The sequence below is a fragment of the Dromaius novaehollandiae genome, chromosome 12, assembly GCF_036370855.1.
Source record: "Dromaius novaehollandiae isolate bDroNov1 chromosome 12, bDroNov1.hap1, whole genome shotgun sequence".
Taxonomy (NCBI): Eukaryota; Metazoa; Chordata; class Aves; order Casuariiformes; family Dromaiidae; genus Dromaius; species Dromaius novaehollandiae.
Window position 1 is genome coordinate 1051202 of NC_088109.1, and position 18280 is coordinate 1069481.

Genomic DNA, 18280 nt, shown 5'->3' on the forward strand with positions numbered 1-18280 from the left:
GTCCTTGGAGAGAATTATTCCCTTTTAGGAGGGGACAGGAAAACTGTCCTGTTTTGTTTCTTGGTGACAAACAGGGTGCTGGTCTTCTTAGCTGTGTGAACTGTGGAAGCGTCAAAAGCTTCTTTTCCGGAGGAGAGAAGGAAAGGTGTCTGGCACGCCATGGGAGGACCTTGCAGGGGCGGCATGGGGGCACCTTTCTCTCTCTGGGGCCACGGAATGGGAGCCATCGCCCTCAGGGCTGCATGCTTCGGAGGCAGGAGCTGGCGTGCCAGACCATAACGCAGGTCCCTTCCCCTGCCCTCCCAAGCCAAAACGGGCCCCTTCCGCTTGGCGGCTCCTGGGGGTTGTTCCCACCCCCGCCCCCGGCCTCCTCCTCCCTCCTCTGGCCAGGCGCCCCTGCGGGCACAGCCTCAGGAACCAGCTGGCGATGCCACAGAGGGGCAGAGATGCCCATCAGGGCAAGGAGACCAGGCTTCTCCTGCTGCAAGAGGAGACACAGAGACTGCGCTCAGGTGGGCTCTTCCTGTTGCTGAGGGCTGAAAGGAGAGGTGAAGGCAACACCTGCATCTCCCTCCCCCACACCCCTCCCTCCCCCGTCCCCCTTAGTCCTAGGACACAAATCACAGCAACAGCCAGCAACAGGCTACCCACAAGATGCTGTGCCTCTGCGGCTGGGTTCCTTCTCCGTTTTGGACAGGGTCAGCTGCCCAGAGGAGGCAGACATTTATCGGGGCATACGCTGGAGGAACACGGCTGAAACCCTGGCCTTTTTCTGTATTAGGCTCAAAACCAAGACCTAAAACACCCTGTGTTTCATCGTGCCCTCCTTGACAGTCTCATGCGTAGCAGCACTCCTCCAGGAAGAAAATCTCCTCTGCCACAATCCCTCCTGCTCCCCTGCGACTGTACACAGCAGCAGAGGCAAGAGGAAGCTCCTCATGCTTCCCGCAGTCCACCAAGCTCCCGGGGGCGGCGGGGCAATGGCGGGAAGTAACCAAGGGTGGAGACCAGGGAAGGACGGAAGTTTCTGGAGGCCTGAGATGGCCCGCTGAGGGCGCAGAGCCATGAAGCTGTCTTAGCAGAGAGGTGAGGCCTTCCCCTGGCGGCTGAGGGGAGCAGAAGCGCAGGGGAAGCGATGACAAGAGCCCAAGCACAACAGGCAGAGCGTGTCTTGTGTCACACAGGCCCCAGCATGTGTGCAGCCAAGCACACCGGGCTCCCTGCGCTGGCCGTGGCACGGCTGCTTGAGCCCCACAAGAACTCCACCTCTGTGCTTCCTCTCCCTGCAGAAGTGGAGCGCACAGCCACCAGCTGAGCAGCAGCCCCCTTTTTCTGGTGGGGATGCGTCAGCAGGCACGGGGTCAGTTTGAGAAAAGGGAGGGAGCCCCGAGGGGCGGCTGTTGCTGGGCCGGCATAGGTATGCCAAGGCCCCCGTAGGGGCCCAACAGAACTTGTCTGCCATCTCTTGGTGCTGGTTGAGGCATTTGGATGCTGGGAAGCTTGCGCTGGTCCGCATGGGCTTGACGTCTAGTCAGGGCGCGGCACGCTGTGCTGAACGCCTCTGTGCTGACTTGCACTGCCATTGCAGTCTCTAGGTCGAAGGAAATCGGAGAAACTCTGTTCCTCATTTCTGCTGTAGAGCAGAAGGCCATTTACACGAAAACACGCTGCTTCACGGCAAGAAAAGGACAAGGACACACTGGGGGCATCAGGGCCAGGTGCCAAATGGGTGCTGCCTACAGCCTCCTCTGTTCAGATGAACCGCCTGAGGTTATCCTGCGGGCAAGACGTGTGTGCCGCACGGCCCCAGCCATGAACAACGCTGCGTGTGTCAGGGCTGAGCGTGAGCCAGGGGCTGCCTGGGGGCCGGGGAGCCAGGGGAGACGCCAGGGCCGTCAGGGCAGGGGCCTGGTCCTCCAGGGCGCGTCCCACCTGCCCCCGGTGAGGGCGAAGGGCAGGTCGGGATTGGGAGGGGGGCAGCCCTGAGCCCAGGCCAGCCAGGCACCTCCGTGGTGACAGGGTCAGGCCGAGGCAGGGCCGTGCAGTCAGCCCACGAGGCGGGGTCTGGGTCAGCGGGGCCCCTGGCTGGGGCACCTCTGTGCCCGTGACCTAATGAGCCCCCAGAGATGACACAGTGAGGCTGAGCTCACAGTGGGACGCGCCGCATCACAGAGGTCTCCCTGGTCCCTGGCGGTGTCCGCACTTCCCTGCGAGGCCCAGGCGCTGGCTGGGTGCTGCTCACCGCTGTTCTTTGGAGCTGCTCCGCAGCAAGCAGAGCGGGCAGCAGGCAGCAGGGCCACGCTGGGGGCCCCTCGCCGTCAGGCAGAGGAGCAGGGGCCCGTTGGACAGGAGCCTGGGGCGAGGAGACGACGAGAGCGTCCTTTTCCCCTGGCTGCCGAGGCGAGCTAAGGGCAAGGGGCAAGCGGGATGGAGGGCTGCTGGACCAAGACCATCAGCCTGGAGCAGAGCTCCTTGTTCCCAACGCTGCTGCAGCTCTCCACCGAAGGTAAGGGCTTGGGGAGCTGCTTCCCCAGGGGCCGCAGAGACTCTTAGCTGTCCAAAGAGCTGTGGAGCTGGGGCTGTGAGGGTGGCTGCAGGCGGCTGGGGGCTGCCACGAGAGCCTGGCCTGGGCTGGGCTGGGCTGGGCTGGGCTGGCCTGGGAGGAAAGGGGTGCCCTGTCCCAGAGGGCTGGGCCTGACATGTGTTTCCCTTGCTTTCCAGAGATTATTGCTATTTGGGACGCCGTGTCCAATTACATCCTGGAAGAGCTGATGCAGGACAAGGTGGGCTGGTGTCCTGGAGGGTTTTGGCTGTCCAGGGAGCCCTGGGTGCCCGGGAGCAAGCCTTCCTTCCCCCAGCCCCACAGCTGCACACCACACCTGGCCCGCCTGCTGCACAGCAGCTTTTTGGCCAGCCGGGAGAGAAATCCCGTGCAGCTCTAGTGTGAGACAGCATCTGGCACGTCCCAGGGCTCCCCGCTCCCCTGCGGCCCCCCACTAAAGACCGCGCAGAGAGACAGGGCTCTGTGCCAGGGCTGCTGGAAACCCCGGGGATCTTCTCTAGCTGAGGGACGTTAGTGAACCTCTCAAGGAGGGTGAGGGACAATGCGGAGAACGTGGCTCTTCTCTAAAGCCTTCCCCAAGTGCCCCTTGCACGTCAGCAGCAGAGAGGGCACAGAGCAGCGTTCCCACGCTCCGACAAACAGCACTTTTTCCCTCGCCAAAAGCCTTCCTGGTGGGCCTTTGTGTCTTTGCTGTGTGCAGGGTGTGCTGCTAGCGGGGCTCGGCACCTTCTGCACGGTCCGGGAGCCACTGCGCCCTGGCAAAGACAACGTGGTGACAGTTCGAAGGCCTGTGTTCCAGCTGGAAATGGACATGGTCTGGCTGCAGAGGCTCCAGCATCCCAAAGTGACTCTGCCTGGTGAGTTGGCAGCGGCCACCCTCTGCTTCCCCTTGCCACATCACCTGTGGGGCAGGGGGTGGCTGCTCCCTGCTCTTTGGGAGGGGCAGGCAGAAGTAGGGATGTCCAGCTCCATCGCCCCGCAGAGAGCTCTTTCCGAGAAGGACCTTTTCTCTAGGCGTTTGTACTACAGAATAGTGCTTGCACACAGTCAGGCTCTCTCTCTCTTTTTGAACTGCCCTAACAACTGCCTCCGTGCCACTCGCCTCTCTTGATGGCCCAACAATGGAAAGTTGGCCTGCTGTGGCAGTGGTGTTGTTCCTCTCCCGTGTAGACAACGTGAAGATCAAGCCGCTGAAGTACCGGCAGCTGTCCCTGGCCACCTCCTTCTCGAGGCGCGTGGTGGAAGACTGCGTGCAAGAGACCATCCGCTTGTTCTCTGCGCACGTGCGCAACAAAGAGAAGGTCGCCTTTGCCTTCAGGGACGTCGGCGTTCTGACTTGCCAGGAAGACAAAGTGCACATGAGCTTTTATGCCCGCTGCACCCGGTGGCTGGCGGACCCCTGCAGTGTAAGTTGCTCCGCTTTCCCTGCGATTTCTTTGGGAATCCTATGGAAGGACGAGCGACCTGATGTGTGTTGGCCAGCCGGGACGTGGCAGCCTACTGAAACGCCTTCCCCAGTGCTTGCCCCCACAGCCTTCTCCAGGAGCAAAGAGAGCGAGCGCCTCCTGAGTTTCTTGCCCCTTGCCCCTACAGAAAGCCTGGCAGTGTTATCAGCCGAGCTCTGTTCTTTGCTGTGCAGCTTCTCCGCACCGGCATGAGGGGCTAATGTTCTCGGCAGAGAGCTTAGAGGAGGCTTTGGAGAGGCGGCCTCCTCTTGTGGCAGGAGAATGCTCTGCTGCCTTCAGCAGCAAGGCGAGAGCTGCCTTGGAAGCCTCCCAATGGGTCTGTGTTACATTGCAGAGACTGCCTACGATAGATCTCTCCATCTCCGGCACACCTGCTGCCCTGGGGACCCGGCCTAGCCCTCTGCATGTGTTCCCGAGGTGAGTGCCTTTCCTTTGCAGCCCTTGGCTAACCGAGCAGGCGGCTTCCCGGCTGCTGCTCGGCACCGTGCACCGCCAGGGCTTGACACTCAGCATGGAGTTGGGAATAACTCACACAGTGACTGGTTCCCGCTTCACTAAAGCTCACTTTGGGCTTCTCACACGTGTCTTTGCCTGGAGTGAGCGGGAACCGTGACTGCGTTTCTCATGCCCAGCCTGCCCTCCTTCCCATCAGAGAGCAGGGACTGCACACAGAGAGGCATTTAGGCTACGCCTTCTGTCTTTTGGGGGAGAGTGCCAAAAACCAGCTCCCAAAGAGCTGTGCACGGACACAGAGGAGGGGGGATGCAAGAAGGACTCCGGCAGCAGTGAGGAGGATCCGTGTCCGCAAGCTGCAAAGGGGAGACAATGCCCTTCCTTCAAAGCTGGCTTGTCTTTTGGTTTCCAGGTTTCAGCTTGCTGTGCAAGGCAGCGTGGAGGCCCAGGCTGCCCCCACCGGCTGCCCACAGGGGAAGGAGCAGGAGCTGGAAGAAGAGCTTGGGGCCGTCAGGAGCAGCAAAGGTCAGGGAAGAGATGCCTCCTGACCCGGCTGGGTCCCTGTCCCACGCTGGGTGACAGCAGCCAGGTAAAAATGCACTCCGCAAGCGGCTGCTCTCAAGAGCTTCCTTGTTTCCTCCTTCCAGAGAGGCGTCCTGGCAAGCTCCTGCCGCACCGCGAGGAGCTTTCTCTCCCCGTGCTGCCAAAGTGGGGGGAAGGCGCGAGGCGGCAAGGCATGGAGAGCAAGCCTGCTGCCAGGTGAGAGCCTTGGCGGAAGGGCTGAGGGGCACACTGGGACCTGCGCAGGGGAGACGTCCCCTTTGGACACGCCGGCCCCAGGGACTCAAAAGGCCTCCTGACACTTGTCCAGCAAAGGCTGCCTGCTTGCTGGATGCCAAGCATGCGCCAGTTTGCGGGAGAGCCTCACGTTGCCCTTGTTTTCCTCCAGGGTCATGTCACGCCCTTTTGGGGAGCTGAAGGCAAATCCTTCTTAGCAAACACCTCCTGCCCTTGTGCTAACGCGCCCTGTGGTGTCTCCTCAGGACCCTTGTGAACCAGACGGCCCCCATCCCGGGCACCTCCCCGGGGAAGCAGGTTGGCGTGCAATACCTCCCGCACCCTCCCGCCGGACCTCGGCGTGGCCGTGCCGGCGCCACTCCCAGGGGTGCAGCACAGGTGCGTGATGGGGCTCTGGGTAATCCTGGCATCTCACCCACTCGTAGGAAAGCCCCGGCCTATGAGACTCCCTCCGGAAAGGGCCCTCAGCACGTAGCCACTGGAGCCGTCGGTGGCCTCTTTGGGTGCTACTTTTGGGCGTAGTTAGGCACTGCTTGTACAACAGCTTTTTCAGCCTGCCTTCTGCCGAAAATCCCGCAAAAGAGTGACGGTGGCGAGGCTCAAGACAAGGGGCGGGAGAGCGGGTGGAAAGCCAGCGCCAACACGCCCCTGCCCAGAATCCCTGCCCAGACAGACAAGACTAATACTCTTGCCTTTCCGCGGCCCCGCAGGATGCAGCCTGCCCTCCCACGCAGAGGTTTGGAAGAGCTGCCCACGTCTCCCTCTTGAAAGAGGAGCAGAGGCAGCACCAAGCATCGTGGGAGGAACAGCAGGCCGCACTGGAGAAAGAGGCCCGGCGTCAGGCCCAGGTACGGGATGCCTTTGACGGCCCTCTGCAAAAGGGCCTTTCCCACGTCCAGGGCGGCGGAGCCTTGCAGGCAGCCAGGGCCCAGGCGGACGGCTGCCTCCGAGGAGCTGCGCCCAAGCTGGCCCACCCCTTCCGAGGAGGGAGACGGCTGCAGCCAGAAGCGGGCCCAGAAGGAGCCAGGCGCTGCAGCGAGGGCAGCTGGCGGGGGATGCCTCCCCACTGGGCAACCTCTGCCTGCGGTGCCTGCCTTCGAGCCAGAAACCAGCTCTCGGGGGCAGCTGCCTTGAGCCCCTTGGCCCCAGACGTGCCGGCGGCAGAGCCGCAGGGGCTCCGCTCTGGTAGCCCATTGTATCAGCTCCTTGTGTAGCCTGAGTCTGGCTCTACAAGGACTAGGTGCCTCCCCTGCAGCCCAGTGCTGTCTCGCCCATTCACCCCTCCATGCTGAAACCATTTCTTCTTCTTCTCCTTGCAAAACAGATCACACTAGTGGAGCTGCAATACGCCCTCGAGCAGCGTCGTCGCCCAGACACTGACATGCCGGGGAGGCCCCCCCAACGGTAAGCGTGCGTGGGCGCGCAAGCTCAGAGCCAGGGCCTGGCGCAGGCGAGGGGCTCTGACCCCCCCTGCAGGTGCCAGGACCCCAAATCCCTCAGCTCCAGGACACAACCTATGACAGCCCCGGCTTTCTGCCGACGTGGGTTTGCAGGGGCTGGGGGGGCCGGAAGGCTCCCGGGAGAGCGGGAGCGGGACTTTGCCACTCCTATTGCAGGCAAGCGTCCGCACAAGCAAAGCAGAACATGCAGCTTCTGACTTCCTACAAAGTTCTTCGGGACAGGTGGAAGGAAAGGGTGGAAAGAAACCGACAGAGGCTGATGGTGGAGGAGGAGCGGCACCGGTAAATACCTGGCAACCCAGGCGCGTTCCCCCCTTTCCGCAATGCCCTTCCTGCCATGGCCCTGGGGAAAGAGGGTCTTCTCCAGCCCCACCTGGAGAAGCACAGAAGCAGCCTTGGAGCCTGGCCTGGCCTCACACATCCCGCCCACTCCAAGGGGGTGGGGGGTGGGGGTGCACCATGACATTTCCAGCAACGTCTCCAGTGGCACAACATCCTCTTCCTGAACCCCGCAGCGCTTTGGTGATGCGCCACCTCCAGAAGAGAGAGCAGCAGGACCGTGTGCCGGGCAGTTACCACCAAGATGGCTTTTATGCGTGGAAATAAAGGGCCTTTCCGAGCTGCTGTGAGCCTTTCCTTGGTGGGCTGTGAAAGTGCAAGGGGCAGCAGGGCAGCTCCAGAGGGGACGGAAAGGGTCAGGCGGGAGCCAGGAGAGTGGGGCAGCCCCTCTGCCGGGCAGCTCTCACCCCGGCCATGCCCTAGCAGGTGACTTGGGGACTGCCACGCCAGAGAGGAGGCGAGGGAAAGGTTTTGGGGGACAGTGTGTGTGACTCAGCCGCCCAAATCCTGCCAAGCTCTTCCGGGAGCTCCAAGTCTTTGGCTCACCATGTCCCGGTCCAAAGCACTGGTACCTCTCCTCCAGGCAGGCCCTGGGGGACAGCAGCCACTCCTTGGCATGGGCCGCAGCCTGCTCCCTCAGCGTGGCGGCTGAACAGACCCCGAGGCTGGGCAGACCCCCAGCCAGACCCTGGCACCACCGGGGCCAAGGCACCGCACGGGAATGCCAGAGCTCCCCCCAGCACTCCCACCACTCCCTCCACCAGCTTGCTCCCAGCAACAGACCTGTCAGCAAAGGGCAAGGGAGCCTTCCCAGGGGCTCAACTCCACTTGGGACTGCAAAGTGAAGACAGCTGGTGCCTGGTCACAGCCGCAGTCCCCAGCCTCTGCCTTGCAAGGGCTTTCTCTGCACAAGCAATGACAGGAAGAGACCCTCCATTAAAGACCCTATGCGGGATCCCACAGGAATTCCTCTGGCCCTCACGGAATAGATGTGCTCCTCTTGAGCCCCACCCGTGAGCTCAGCAGGGCAGGGCTCTCGTGCCCTCGTGGGGAGGCACTGGCCATGACTTTTGGAACAGAATCCTGCAGCTTTTGCACACCCCTCGCTCAACCGTCCCAGCAAGGGCTGCGAGGGGACTGTTGGGCCACACTGTGCCCCTGCCCAAAGCACCTCTGGGCCTCGCCTTGAGACCTTGGATTCCTGCCTCGCTTCGCTAGCCTCAGGGCTGCCTTGGCCTGACACCTTGCGCTGTTAGGACTCCTCTCTTGCCGCGCAGCCTAGGCTTCCCCCTTCTCTTACCTCCTGCAAAGGGCAAAACCAAAGCCCCCGCCCAGGGCCAGGCCGCCTCTCTGAGCTCGGCTCGCTGTCAGGCTCACGCTCTTGAGCAAAGCCAGGCAGGTTCCCGCAGGGAAAGCGCGTGCCTGTGCAGCGGAAACCAATCCGCCTTGTGTAGCTAAGAGCAAAGCTGGCACTCCTGGGAGGGAATCCCGCGGCAGTCTGGCGGCTCTTTCCTGGTGGCAACTTCCGCTGCTCCAAACAAGATGCTTCCCAGTTACGGAAGAGCACAGTGCGGGCAAGACATCTTCCCTGCTCTGCCCTCTTCAGTTTGAACCCTGTCTTGCTCTCTTCTTGATGGTGCAGTTGAAGAGCACGGATTCCATCCCTTCTCTATCAATGTCATGATGAGAGCTCTGCTGTTCTTCATAGAAAACTATTTGCTGTGCGACTGAAGGGGCTGGGCTGCTGCTTGGCCATCGCTGTGAGGGAGGGAGCTGTAGAGGACAGGAGCGGAGCCCGACACCACCCCCCGGGCCCAGGGCAATTCCCGGGGCTCCGACTCCCGGCTCTCCCCAGTCCGGAGGAGAATGTCGTAGTCGGTGCTGCTATGCTGCTGGTCTGCGCCAAGCTGCCCTTCCTCCTCCTCGCTCTGCCCTGGCGGGGTGACACGTGCCCAGCCTTTGAGCTGGCTATGGGGGAGGAGAGGGAAAGGCTTGGGGGGCTGGGGACCTCTGGAAGGGGGCCGGGTATGCTCCAGAAGTGGGGAGCAGGGGGCTGCACCCAGCCGCTGGCTTGGCTGAGCCCACGAGTCCTGCTGCAAATGTGGGCTCTTGACGTGGAGACCAAAGGCTGCTGCTGGGCCCCTTGGTGCTGCAGCCAGGCTGTGGCTGGGGAGAACAAGCTGGGCTCCGCCCGCGTGCCCTGCTCCCAAACCCCTTGCAGGCAATCCCCCCCCCTCAAAACCCCGCAGCCTTCCCCAAATCCAGAAACACCCCAAACACCACAACCCTCACTCGCGGCCCAGCCCAGATGCCCCCGGCCCCCTCAGTCCACTGCCTGAGCCCACACAGGGCCACGGGGCTCCTGGGGAGGGCGGGCTGGGCCGGGCCATGTTTTGGAACAAAAGTCTGCAAAGGCCTTGGTGTGAGGCCCTAGAGAAGAGGGATTCTCCTGGGGGCTCAGAGCAACCCACACAGGGCTCAGGGCAGGCGGAGGGAAACCCAGCCCACCACCACTAAACCCCACGGCTCTCCGTGGGGACCATCCCGGGTGCTCAGGCCCAGAGCAGGAGGAGGGGCTGTGGGGGCACGGCCACATCCCAGGGCAGCCTCCATCAGGCCTCAGCTCCACAGCGGCTCTCAGCTTCAGGTGAGCTCTCTCAAGAAATACTGCTGTAATTTGAAGCCGTGCCCCGGGCATGTTCAGCAGACTTGGGCTAGGCGTACAGGAGAGAAAAGGCAGCGAGCCCAGGGTGCAGACCTAGGGCTCGCAGCACCAGGGAAGGAGCTCGGAAGGCTGAGAGAGCAACGCTGAGAAGTGAACAAGTCCTTCCCTTCACAGTGATCTGGAAAGCCACATCTCTGACTGACGCTCCTCAAGGCCGAATGGCGTTTCCTTCCACAGCAGGCCGCCTGCGAGCACGCAGAGACTAGCAAGAGGAGGCAGGCTGGGTGCAGGGGTGGTCCCAGACTTCCGTGAGCCAGGGGGCCCCTATGGGGCGGAGCGGGGCAGCAGGGATCCTGAAGGCAAGCCAGAGGTCCTTGGAGAGAATTATTCCCTTTTAGGAGGGGACAGGAAAACTGTCCTGTTTTGTTTCTTGGTGACAAACAGGGTGCTGGTCTTCTTAGCTGTGTGAACTGTGGAAGCCTCAAAAGCTTCTTTTCCGGAGGAGAGAAGGAAAGGTGTCTGGCACGCCATGGGAGGACCTTGCAGGGGCGGCATGGGGGCACCTTTCTCTCTCTGGGGCCACGGAATGGGAGCCATCGCCCTCAGGGCTGCATGCTTCGGAGGCAGGAGCTGGCGTGCCAGACCATAACGCAGGTCCCTTCCCCTGCCCTCCCAAGCCAAAACGGGCCCCTTCCGCTTGGCGGCTCCTGGGGGTTGTTCCCACCCCCGCCCCCGGCCTCCTCCTCCCTCCTCTGGCCAGGCGCCCCTGCGGGCACAGCCTCAGGAACCAGCTGGCGATGCCACAGAGGGGCAGAGATGCCCATCAGGGCAAGGAGACCAGGCTTCTCCTGCTGCAAGAGGAGACGCAGAGACTGCGCTCAGGTGGGCTCTTCCTGTTGCTGAGGGCTGAAAGGAGAGGTGAAGGCAACACCTGCATCTCCCTCCCCCACACCCCTCCCTCCCCCGTCCCCCTTAGTCCTAGGACACAAATCACAGCAACAGCCAGCAACAGGCTACCCACAAGATGCTGTGCCTCTGCGGCTGGGTTCCTTCTCCGTTTTGGACAGGGTCAGCTGCCCAGAGGAGGCAGACATTTATCGGGGCATACGCTGGAGGAACACGGCTGAAACCCTGGCCTTTTTCTGTATTAGGCTCAAAACCAAGACCTAAAACACCCTGTGTTTCATCGTGCCCTCCTTGACAGTCTCATGCGTAGCAGCACTCCTCCAGGAAGAAAATCTCCTCTGCCACAATCCCTCCTGCTCCCCTGCGACTGTACACAGCAGCAGAGGCAAGAGGAAGCTCCTCATGCTTCCCGCAGTCCACCAAGCTCCCGGGGGCGGCGGGGCAAAGGCGGGAAGTAACCAAGGGTGGAGACCAGGGAAGGACGGAAGTTTCTGGAGGCCTGAGATGGCCCGCTGAGGGCGCAGAGCCATGAAGCTGTCTTAGCAAAGAGGTGAGGCCTTCCCCTGGCGGCTGAGGGGAGCAGAAGCGCAGGGGAAGCGATGACAAGAGCCCAAGCACAACAGGCAGAGCGTGTCTTGTGTCACACAGGCCCCAGCATGTGTGCAGCCAAGCACACCGGGCTCCCTGCGCTGGCCGTGGCACGGCTGCTTGAGCCCCACAAGAACTCCACCTCTGTGCTTCCTCTCCCTGCAGAAGTGGAGCGCACAGCCACCAGCTGAGCAGCAGCCCCCTTTTTCTGGTGGGGATGCGTCAGCAGGCACGGGGTCAGTTTGAGAAAAGGGAGGGAGCCCCGAGGGGCGGCTGTTGCTGGGCCGGCATAGGTATGCCAAGGCCCCCGTAGGGGCCCAACAGAACTTGTCTGCCATCTCTTGGTGCTGGTTGAGGCATTTGGATGCTGGGAAGCTTGCGCTGGTCCGCATGGGCTTGACGTCTAGTCAGGGCGCGGCACGCTGTGCTGAACGCCTCTGTGCTGACTTGCACTGCCATTGCAGTCTCTAGGTCGAAGGAAATCGGAGAAACTCTGTTCCTCATTTCTGCTGTAGAGCAAAAGGCCATTTACACGAAAACACGCTGCTTCACGGCAAGAAAAGGACAAGGACACACTGGTGGCATCGGGGCCAGGTGCCAAATGGGTGCTGCCTACAGCCTCCTCTGTTCGGATGAACCGCCTGAGGTTATCCTGCGGGCAAGACGTGTGTGCCGCACGGCCCCAGCCATGAACAACGCTGCGTGTGTCAGGGCTCAGCGTGAGCCAGGGGCTGCCTGGGGGCCGGGGAGCCAGGGGAGACGCCAGGGCCGTCAGGGCAGGGGCCTGGTCCTCCAGGGCGCGTCCCACCTGCCCCCGGTGAGGGCGAAGGGCAGGTCGGGATTGGGAGGGGGGCAGCCCTGAGCCCAGGCCAGCCAGGCACCTCCGTGGTGACAGGGTCAGGCCGAGGCAGGGCCGTGCAGTCAGCCCACGAGGCGGGGTCTGGGTCAGCGGGGCCCCTGGCTGGGGCACCTCTGTGCCCGTGACCTAATGAGCCCCCAGAGATGACACAGTGAGGCTGAGCTCACAGTGGGACGCGCCGCATCACAGAGGTCTCCCCGGTCCCTGGCGGTGTCCGCACTTCCCTGCGAGGCCCAGGCGCTGGCTGGGTGCTGCTCACCGCTGTTCTTTGGAGCTGCTCCGCAGCAAGCAGAGCGGGCAGCAGGCAGCAGGGCCACGCTGGGGGCCCCTCGCCGTCAGGCAGAGGAGCAGGGGCCCGTTGGACAGGAGCCTGGGGCGAGGAGACGACGAGAGCGTCCTTTTCCCCTGGCTGCCGAGGCGAGCTAAGGGCAAGGGGCAAGCGAGATGGAGGGCTGCTGGACCGAGACCATCAGCCCGGAGCAGAGCTCCTTGTTCCCAACGCTGCTGCAGCTCTCCACCGAAGGTAAGGGCTTGGGGAGCTGCTTCCCCAGGGGCCGCAGAGACTCTTAGCTGTCCAAAGAGCTGTGGAGCTGGGGCTGTGAGGGTGGCTGCAGGCGGCTGGGGGCTGCCACGAGAGCCTGGCCTGGGCTGGGCTGGGCTGGGCTGGGCTGGGAGGAAAGGGGTGCCCTGTCCCAGAGGGCTGGGCCTGACATGTGTTTCCCTTGCTTTCCAGAGATTATTGCTATTTGGGACACCGTGTCCAATTACATCCTGGAAGAGCTGATGCAGGACAAGGTGGGCTGGTGTCCTGGAGGGTTTTGGCTGTCCAGGGAGCCCTGGGTGCCCGGGAGCAAGCCTTCCCCCAGCCCCACAGCTGCACACCACACCTGGCCCGCCTGCTGCACAGCAGCTTTTTGGCCAGCCGGGAGAGAAACCCCGTGCAGCTCCAGTGTGAGACAGCGTCTGGCATGTCCCAGGGCTCCCCGCTTCCCTGCGGCCCCCCACAAAAGACCGCGCAGAGAGACAGGGCTCTGTGCCAGGGCTGCTGGAAACCCCGGGGATCTTCTCTAGCTGAGGGACGTTAGTGAACCTCTCAAGGAGGGTGAGGGACAATGCGGAGAACGTGGCTCTTCTCTAAAGCCTTCCCCAAGTGCCCCTTGCACGTCAGCAGCAGAGAGGGCACAGAGCAGCGTTCCCACGCTCCGACAAACAGCACTTTTTCCCTCGCCAAAAGCCTTCCTGGTGGGCCTTTGTGTCTTTGCTGTGTGCAGGGTGTGCTGCTAGCGGGGCTCGGCACCTTCTGCACGGTCCGGGAGCCACTGCGCCCTGGCAAAGACGACGTGCTGACAGTTCGAAGGCCTGTGTTCCAGCTGGAAATGGACATGGTCTGGCTGCAGAGGCTCCAGCATCCCAAAGTGACTCTGCCTGGTGAGTTGGCAGCGGCCACCCTCTGCTTCCCCTTGCCACATCACCTGTGGGGCAGGGGGTGGCTGCTCCCTGCTCTTTGGGAGGGGCAGGCAGAAGTAGCGATGTCCAGCTCCATCGCCCCGCAGAGAGCTCTTTCCGAGAAGGACCTTTTCTCTAGGCGTTTGTACTACAGAATAGTGCTTGCACACAGTCAGGCTCTCTCTCTCTTTTTGAACTGCCCTAACAACTGCCTCCGTGCCACTCGCCTCTCTTGATGGCCCAACAATGGAAAGTTGGCCTGCTGTGGCAGTGGTGTTGTTCCTCTCCCGTGTAGACAACGTGAAGATCAAGCCGCTGAAGTACCGGCAGCTGTCCCTGGCCACCTCCTTCTCGAGGCGCGTGGTGGAAGACTGCGTGCAAGAGACCATCCGCTTGTTCTCTGCGCACGTGCGCAACAAAGAGAAGGTCGCCTTTGCCTTCAGGGACGTCGGCGTTCTGACTTGCCAGGAAGACAAAGTGCACATGAGCTTTTATGCCCGCTGCACCCGGTGGCTGGCGGACCCCTGCAGTGTAAGTTGCTCCGCTTTCCCTGCGATTTCTTTGGGAATCCTATGGAAGGATGAGCGACCTGATGTGTGTTGGCCAGCCGGGACGTGGCAGCCTACTGAAACGCCTTCCCCAGTGCTTGCCCCCACAGCCTTCTCCAGGAGCAAAGAGAGCGAGCGCCTCCTGAGTTTCTTGCCCCTTGCCCCTACAGAAAGCCTGGCAGTGTTATCAGCCGAGCTCTGTTCTTTGCTGTGCAGCTTCTCCGCACCGGCATGAGGGGCTAATGTTCTCGGCAGAGAGCTTAGAGGAGGCTTTGGAGAGGCGGCCTCCTCTTGTGGCAGGAGAATGCTCTGCTGCCTTCAGCAGCAAGGCGAGAGCTGCCTTGGAAGCCTCCCAATGGGTCTGTGTTACATTGCAGAGACTGCCTACGATAGATCTCTCCATCTCCGGCACACCTGCTGCCCTGGGGACCCGGCCTAGCCCTCTGCATGTGTTCCCGAGGTGAGTGCCTTTCCTTTGCAGCCCTTGGCTAACCGAGCAGGCGGCTTCCCGGCTGCTGCTCGGCACCGTGCACCGCCAGGGCTTGACACTCAGCATGGAGTTGGGAATAACTCACACAGAGACTGGTTCCCGCTTCACTAAAGCTCACTTTGGGCTTCTCACACGTGTCTTTGCCTGGAGTGAGCGGGAACCGTGACTGCGTTTCTCATGCCCAGCCTGCCCTCCTTCCCATCAGAGAGCAGGGACTGCACATAGAGAGGCATTTAGGCTACGCCTTCTGTCTTTTGGGGGAGAGTGCCAAAAACCAGCTCCCAAAGAGCTGTGCACGGACACAGAGGAGGGGGGGAATGCAAGAAGGACTCCGGCAGCAGTGAGGAGGATCCGTGTCCGCAAGCTGCAAAGGGGAGACAATGCCCTTCCTTCAAAGCTGGCTTGTCTTTTGGTTTCCAGGTTTCAGCTTGCTGTGCAAGGCAGCGTGGAGGCCCAGGCTGCCCCCGCCGGCTGCCCACAGGAGAAGGAGCAGGAGCTGGAAGAAGAGCTTGGGGCCGTCAGGAGCAGCAAAGGTCAGGGAAGAGATGCCTCCTGACCCGGCTGGGTCCCTGTCCCACGCTGGGTGACAGCAGCCAGGTAAAAATGCACTCCGCAAGCGGCTGCTCTCAAGAGCTTCCTTGTTTCCTCCTTCCAGAGAGGCGTCCTGGCAAGCTCCTGCCGCACCGCGAGGAGCTTTCTCTCCCCGTGCTGCCAAAGTGCGGGGAAGGCGCGAGGCGGCAAGGCATGGAGAGCAAGCCTGCTGCCAGGTGAGAGCCTTGGCGGAAGGGCTGAGGGGCACACTGGGACCTGCGCAGGAGAGACGTCCCCTTTGGACACGCCAGCCCCAGGGACTCAAAAGGCCTCCTGACACTTGTCCAGCAAAGGCTGCCTGCTTGCTGGATGCCAAGCATGCGCCAGTTTGCGGGAGAGCCTCACGTTGCCCTTGTTTTCCTCCAGGGTCATGTCACGCCCTTTTGGGGAGCTGAAGGCAAATCCTTCTTAGCAAACACCTCCTGCCCTTGTGCTAACGCGCCCTGTGGTGTCTCCTCAGGACCCTTGTGAACCAGACGGCCCCCATCCCGGGCACCTCCCCGGGGAAGCAGGTTGGCGTGCAATACCTCCCGCACCCTCCCGCCGGACCTCAGCGTGGCCGTGCCGGCGCCACTCCCAGGGGTGCAGCACAGGTGCGTGATGGGGCTCTGGGTAATCCTGGCATCTCACCCACTCGTAGGAAAGCCCTGGCCTATGAGACTCCCTCCGGAAAGGGCCCTCAGCGCGTAGCCACTGGAGCCGTCGGTGGCCTCTTTGGGTGCTACTTTTGGGCGTAGTTAGGCACTGCTTGTACAACAGCTTTTTCAGCCTGCCTTCTGCCAAAAATCCCGCAAAAGAGTGACGGTGGCGAGGCTCAAGACAAGGGGCGGGAGAGCGGGTGGAAAGCCAGCGCCAACACGCCCCTGCCTGGGCAGAATCCCTGCCCAGACAGACAAGACTAATACTCTTGCCTTTCCGCGGCCCCGCAGGATGCAGCCTGCCCTCCCACGCAGAGGTTTGGAAGAGCTGCCCACGTCTCCCTCTTGAAAGAGGAGCAGAGGCAGCACCAAGCATCGTGGGAGGAACAGCAGGCCGCACTGGAGAAAGAGGCCCGGCGTCAGGCCCAGGTACGGGATGCCTTTGACGGCCCTCTGCAAAAGGGCCTTTCCCACGTCCAGGGCGGCGGAGCCTTGCAGGCAGCCAGGGCCCAGGCGGACGGCTGCCTCCGAGGAGCTGCGCCCAAGCTGGCCCACCCCTTCCGAGGAGGGAGACGGCTGCAGCCAGAAGCGGGCCCAGAAGGAGCCAGGCGCTGCAGCGAGGGCAGCTGGCGGGGGATGCCTCCCCACTGGGCAACCTCTGCCTGCGGTGCCTGCCTTCGAGCCAGAAACCAGCTCTCGGGGGCAGCTGCCTTGAGCCCCTTGGCCCCAGACGTGCCGGCGGCAGAGCCGCAGGGGCTCCGCTCTGGTAGCCCATTGTATCAGCTCCTTGTGTAGCCTGAGTCTGGCTCTACAAGGACTAGGTGCCTCCCCTGCAGCCCAGTGCTGTCTCGCCCATTCACCCCTCCATGCTGAAACCATTTCTTCTTCTTCTCCTTGCAAAACAGATCACACTAGTGGAGCTGCAATACGCCCTCGAGCAGCGTCGTCGCCCAGACACTGACATGCCGGGGAGGCCCCCCCAACGGTAAGCGTGCGTGGGCGCGCAAGCTCAGAGCCAGGGCCTGGCACAGGCAAGGGGCTCTGACCCCCCTGCAGGTGCCAGGACCCCAAATCCCTCAGCTCCAGGACACAACCTATGACAGCCCCGGCTTTCTTCCGACGTGGGTTTGCAGGGGCTGGGGGGGCCGGAAGGCTCCCGGGAGAGCGGGAGCGGGACTTTGCCACTCCTATTGCAGGCAAGCGTCCGCACAAGCAAAGCAGAACATGCAGCTTCTGACTTCCTACAAAGTTCTTCGGGACAGGTGGAAGGAAAGGGTGGAACGAAACCAACGGAGGCTGATGGTGGAGGAGGAGTGGCGCCGGTAAATACCTGGCAACCCAGGCGCGTTCCCCCCTTTCCGCAATGCCCTTCCTGCCATGGCCCTGGGGAAAGAGGGTCTTCTCCAGCCCCGCCTGGAGAAGCACAGAAGCAGCCTTGGAGCCTGGCCTGGCCTCACACATCCCGCCCACTCCAAGGGGGTGGGGGGTGGGGGTGCACCATGACATTTCCAGCAACGTCTCCAGTGGCACAACATCCTCTTCCTGAACCCCGCAGCGCTTTGGTGATGCGCCACCTCCAGAAGAGAGAGCAGCAGGACCGTGTGCCGGGCAGTTACCACCAAGATGGCTTTTATGCGTGGAAATAAAGGGCCTTTCCGAGCTGCTGTGAGCCTTTCCTTGGTGGGCTGTGAAAGTGCAAGGGGCAGCAGGGCAGCTCCAGAGGGGACGGAAAGGGTCAGGCGGGAGCCAGGAGAGTGGGGCAGCCCCTCTGCCGGGCAGCTCTCACCCCGGCCATGCCCTAGCAGGTGACTTGGGGACTGCCACGCCAGAGAGGAGGCGAGGGAAAGGTTTTGGGGGACAGTGTGTGTGACTCAGCCGCCCAAATCCTGCCAAGCTCTTCCGGGAGCTCCAAGTCTTTGGCTCACCATGTCCCGGTCCAAAGCACTGGTACCTCTCCTCCAGGCAGGCCCTGGGGGACAGCAGCCACTCCTTGGCATGGGCCGCAGCCTGCTCCCTCAGCGTGGTGGCTGAACAGACCCCGAGGCTGGGCAGACCCCCAGCCAGACCCTGGCACCACCGGGGCCAAGGCACCACACGGGAATGCCAGAGCTCCCCCCCGCACTCCCACCACTCCCTCCACCAGCTTGCTCCCAGCAACAGACCTGTCAGCAAAGGGCAAGGGAGCCTTCCCAGGGGCTCAACTCCACTTGGGACTGCAAAGTGAAGACAGCTGGTGCCTGGTCACAGCTGCAGTCCCCAGCCTCTGCCTTGCAAGGGCTTTCTCTGCACAAGCAATGACAGGAAGAGACCCTCCATTAAAGACCCTACGCGGGATCCCACAGGAATTCCTCTGGCCCTCACGGAATAGATGTGCTCCTCTTGAGCCCCACCCATGAGCTCAGCAGGGCAGGGCTCTCGTGCCCTCGTGGGGAGGCACTGGCCATGACTTTTGGAACAGAATCCTGCAGCT

At 62.3% G+C, this 18280-nt stretch overlaps 2 protein-coding genes across 2 annotated transcripts; both read left to right on the plus strand.

Moving 5' to 3' along the window:
• Positions 1–2427: 2427 nt before the first annotated feature.
• LOC135329608 (uncharacterized) lies at positions 2428–7026 on the plus strand. Its single transcript, XM_064518537.1, has 11 exons — positions 2428–2506; positions 2722–2783; positions 3264–3420; positions 3734–3969; positions 4157–4446; positions 4895–5007; positions 5130–5241; positions 5526–5658; positions 5991–6128; positions 6605–6684; positions 6897–7026. Exons 1-11 carry the CDS (start codon positions 2428–2430, stop codon positions 7024–7026), a joined length of 1530 nt encoding a protein of 509 aa, XP_064374607.1.
• Positions 7027–12541: 5515 nt separating this feature from the next.
• On the plus strand, positions 12542–17469 carry LOC135329609 (uncharacterized). The gene is made up of 12 exons (XM_064518538.1): positions 12542–12620; positions 12831–12892; positions 13369–13525; positions 13839–14074; positions 14262–14551; positions 15002–15114; positions 15237–15348; positions 15633–15765; positions 16102–16239; positions 16716–16795; positions 17007–17132; positions 17366–17469. The coding sequence occupies exons 1-12, from the start codon at positions 12542–12544 to the stop codon at positions 17454–17456; spliced, it is 1617 nt and encodes a 538-aa protein (XP_064374608.1). The 3' UTR covers positions 17457–17469.
• Positions 17470–18280: the final 811 nt, after the last annotated feature.

Coding starts and splice junctions, on each gene's coding strand:
- LOC135329608 (XM_064518537.1), top strand. CDS start 2,428: ATGGAGGGCTGCTGGACCAAGACCATCAGCCTGGAGCAGAGCTCCTTG. Junction 2,507..2,721: donor GCTGCAGCTCTCCACCGAAG/GTAAGGGCTTGG, acceptor CTTGCTTTCCAG/AGATTATTGCTATTTGGGAC. Junction 5,008..5,129: donor GGCCGTCAGGAGCAGCAAAG/GTCAGGGAAGAG, acceptor TCCTCCTTCCAG/AGAGGCGTCCTGGCAAGCTC.
- LOC135329609 (XM_064518538.1), top strand. CDS start 12,542: ATGGAGGGCTGCTGGACCGAGACCATCAGCCCGGAGCAGAGCTCCTTG. Junction 12,621..12,830: donor GCTGCAGCTCTCCACCGAAG/GTAAGGGCTTGG, acceptor CTTGCTTTCCAG/AGATTATTGCTATTTGGGAC. Junction 15,349..15,632: donor GAGAGCAAGCCTGCTGCCAG/GTGAGAGCCTTG, acceptor GTGTCTCCTCAG/GACCCTTGTGAACCAGACGG.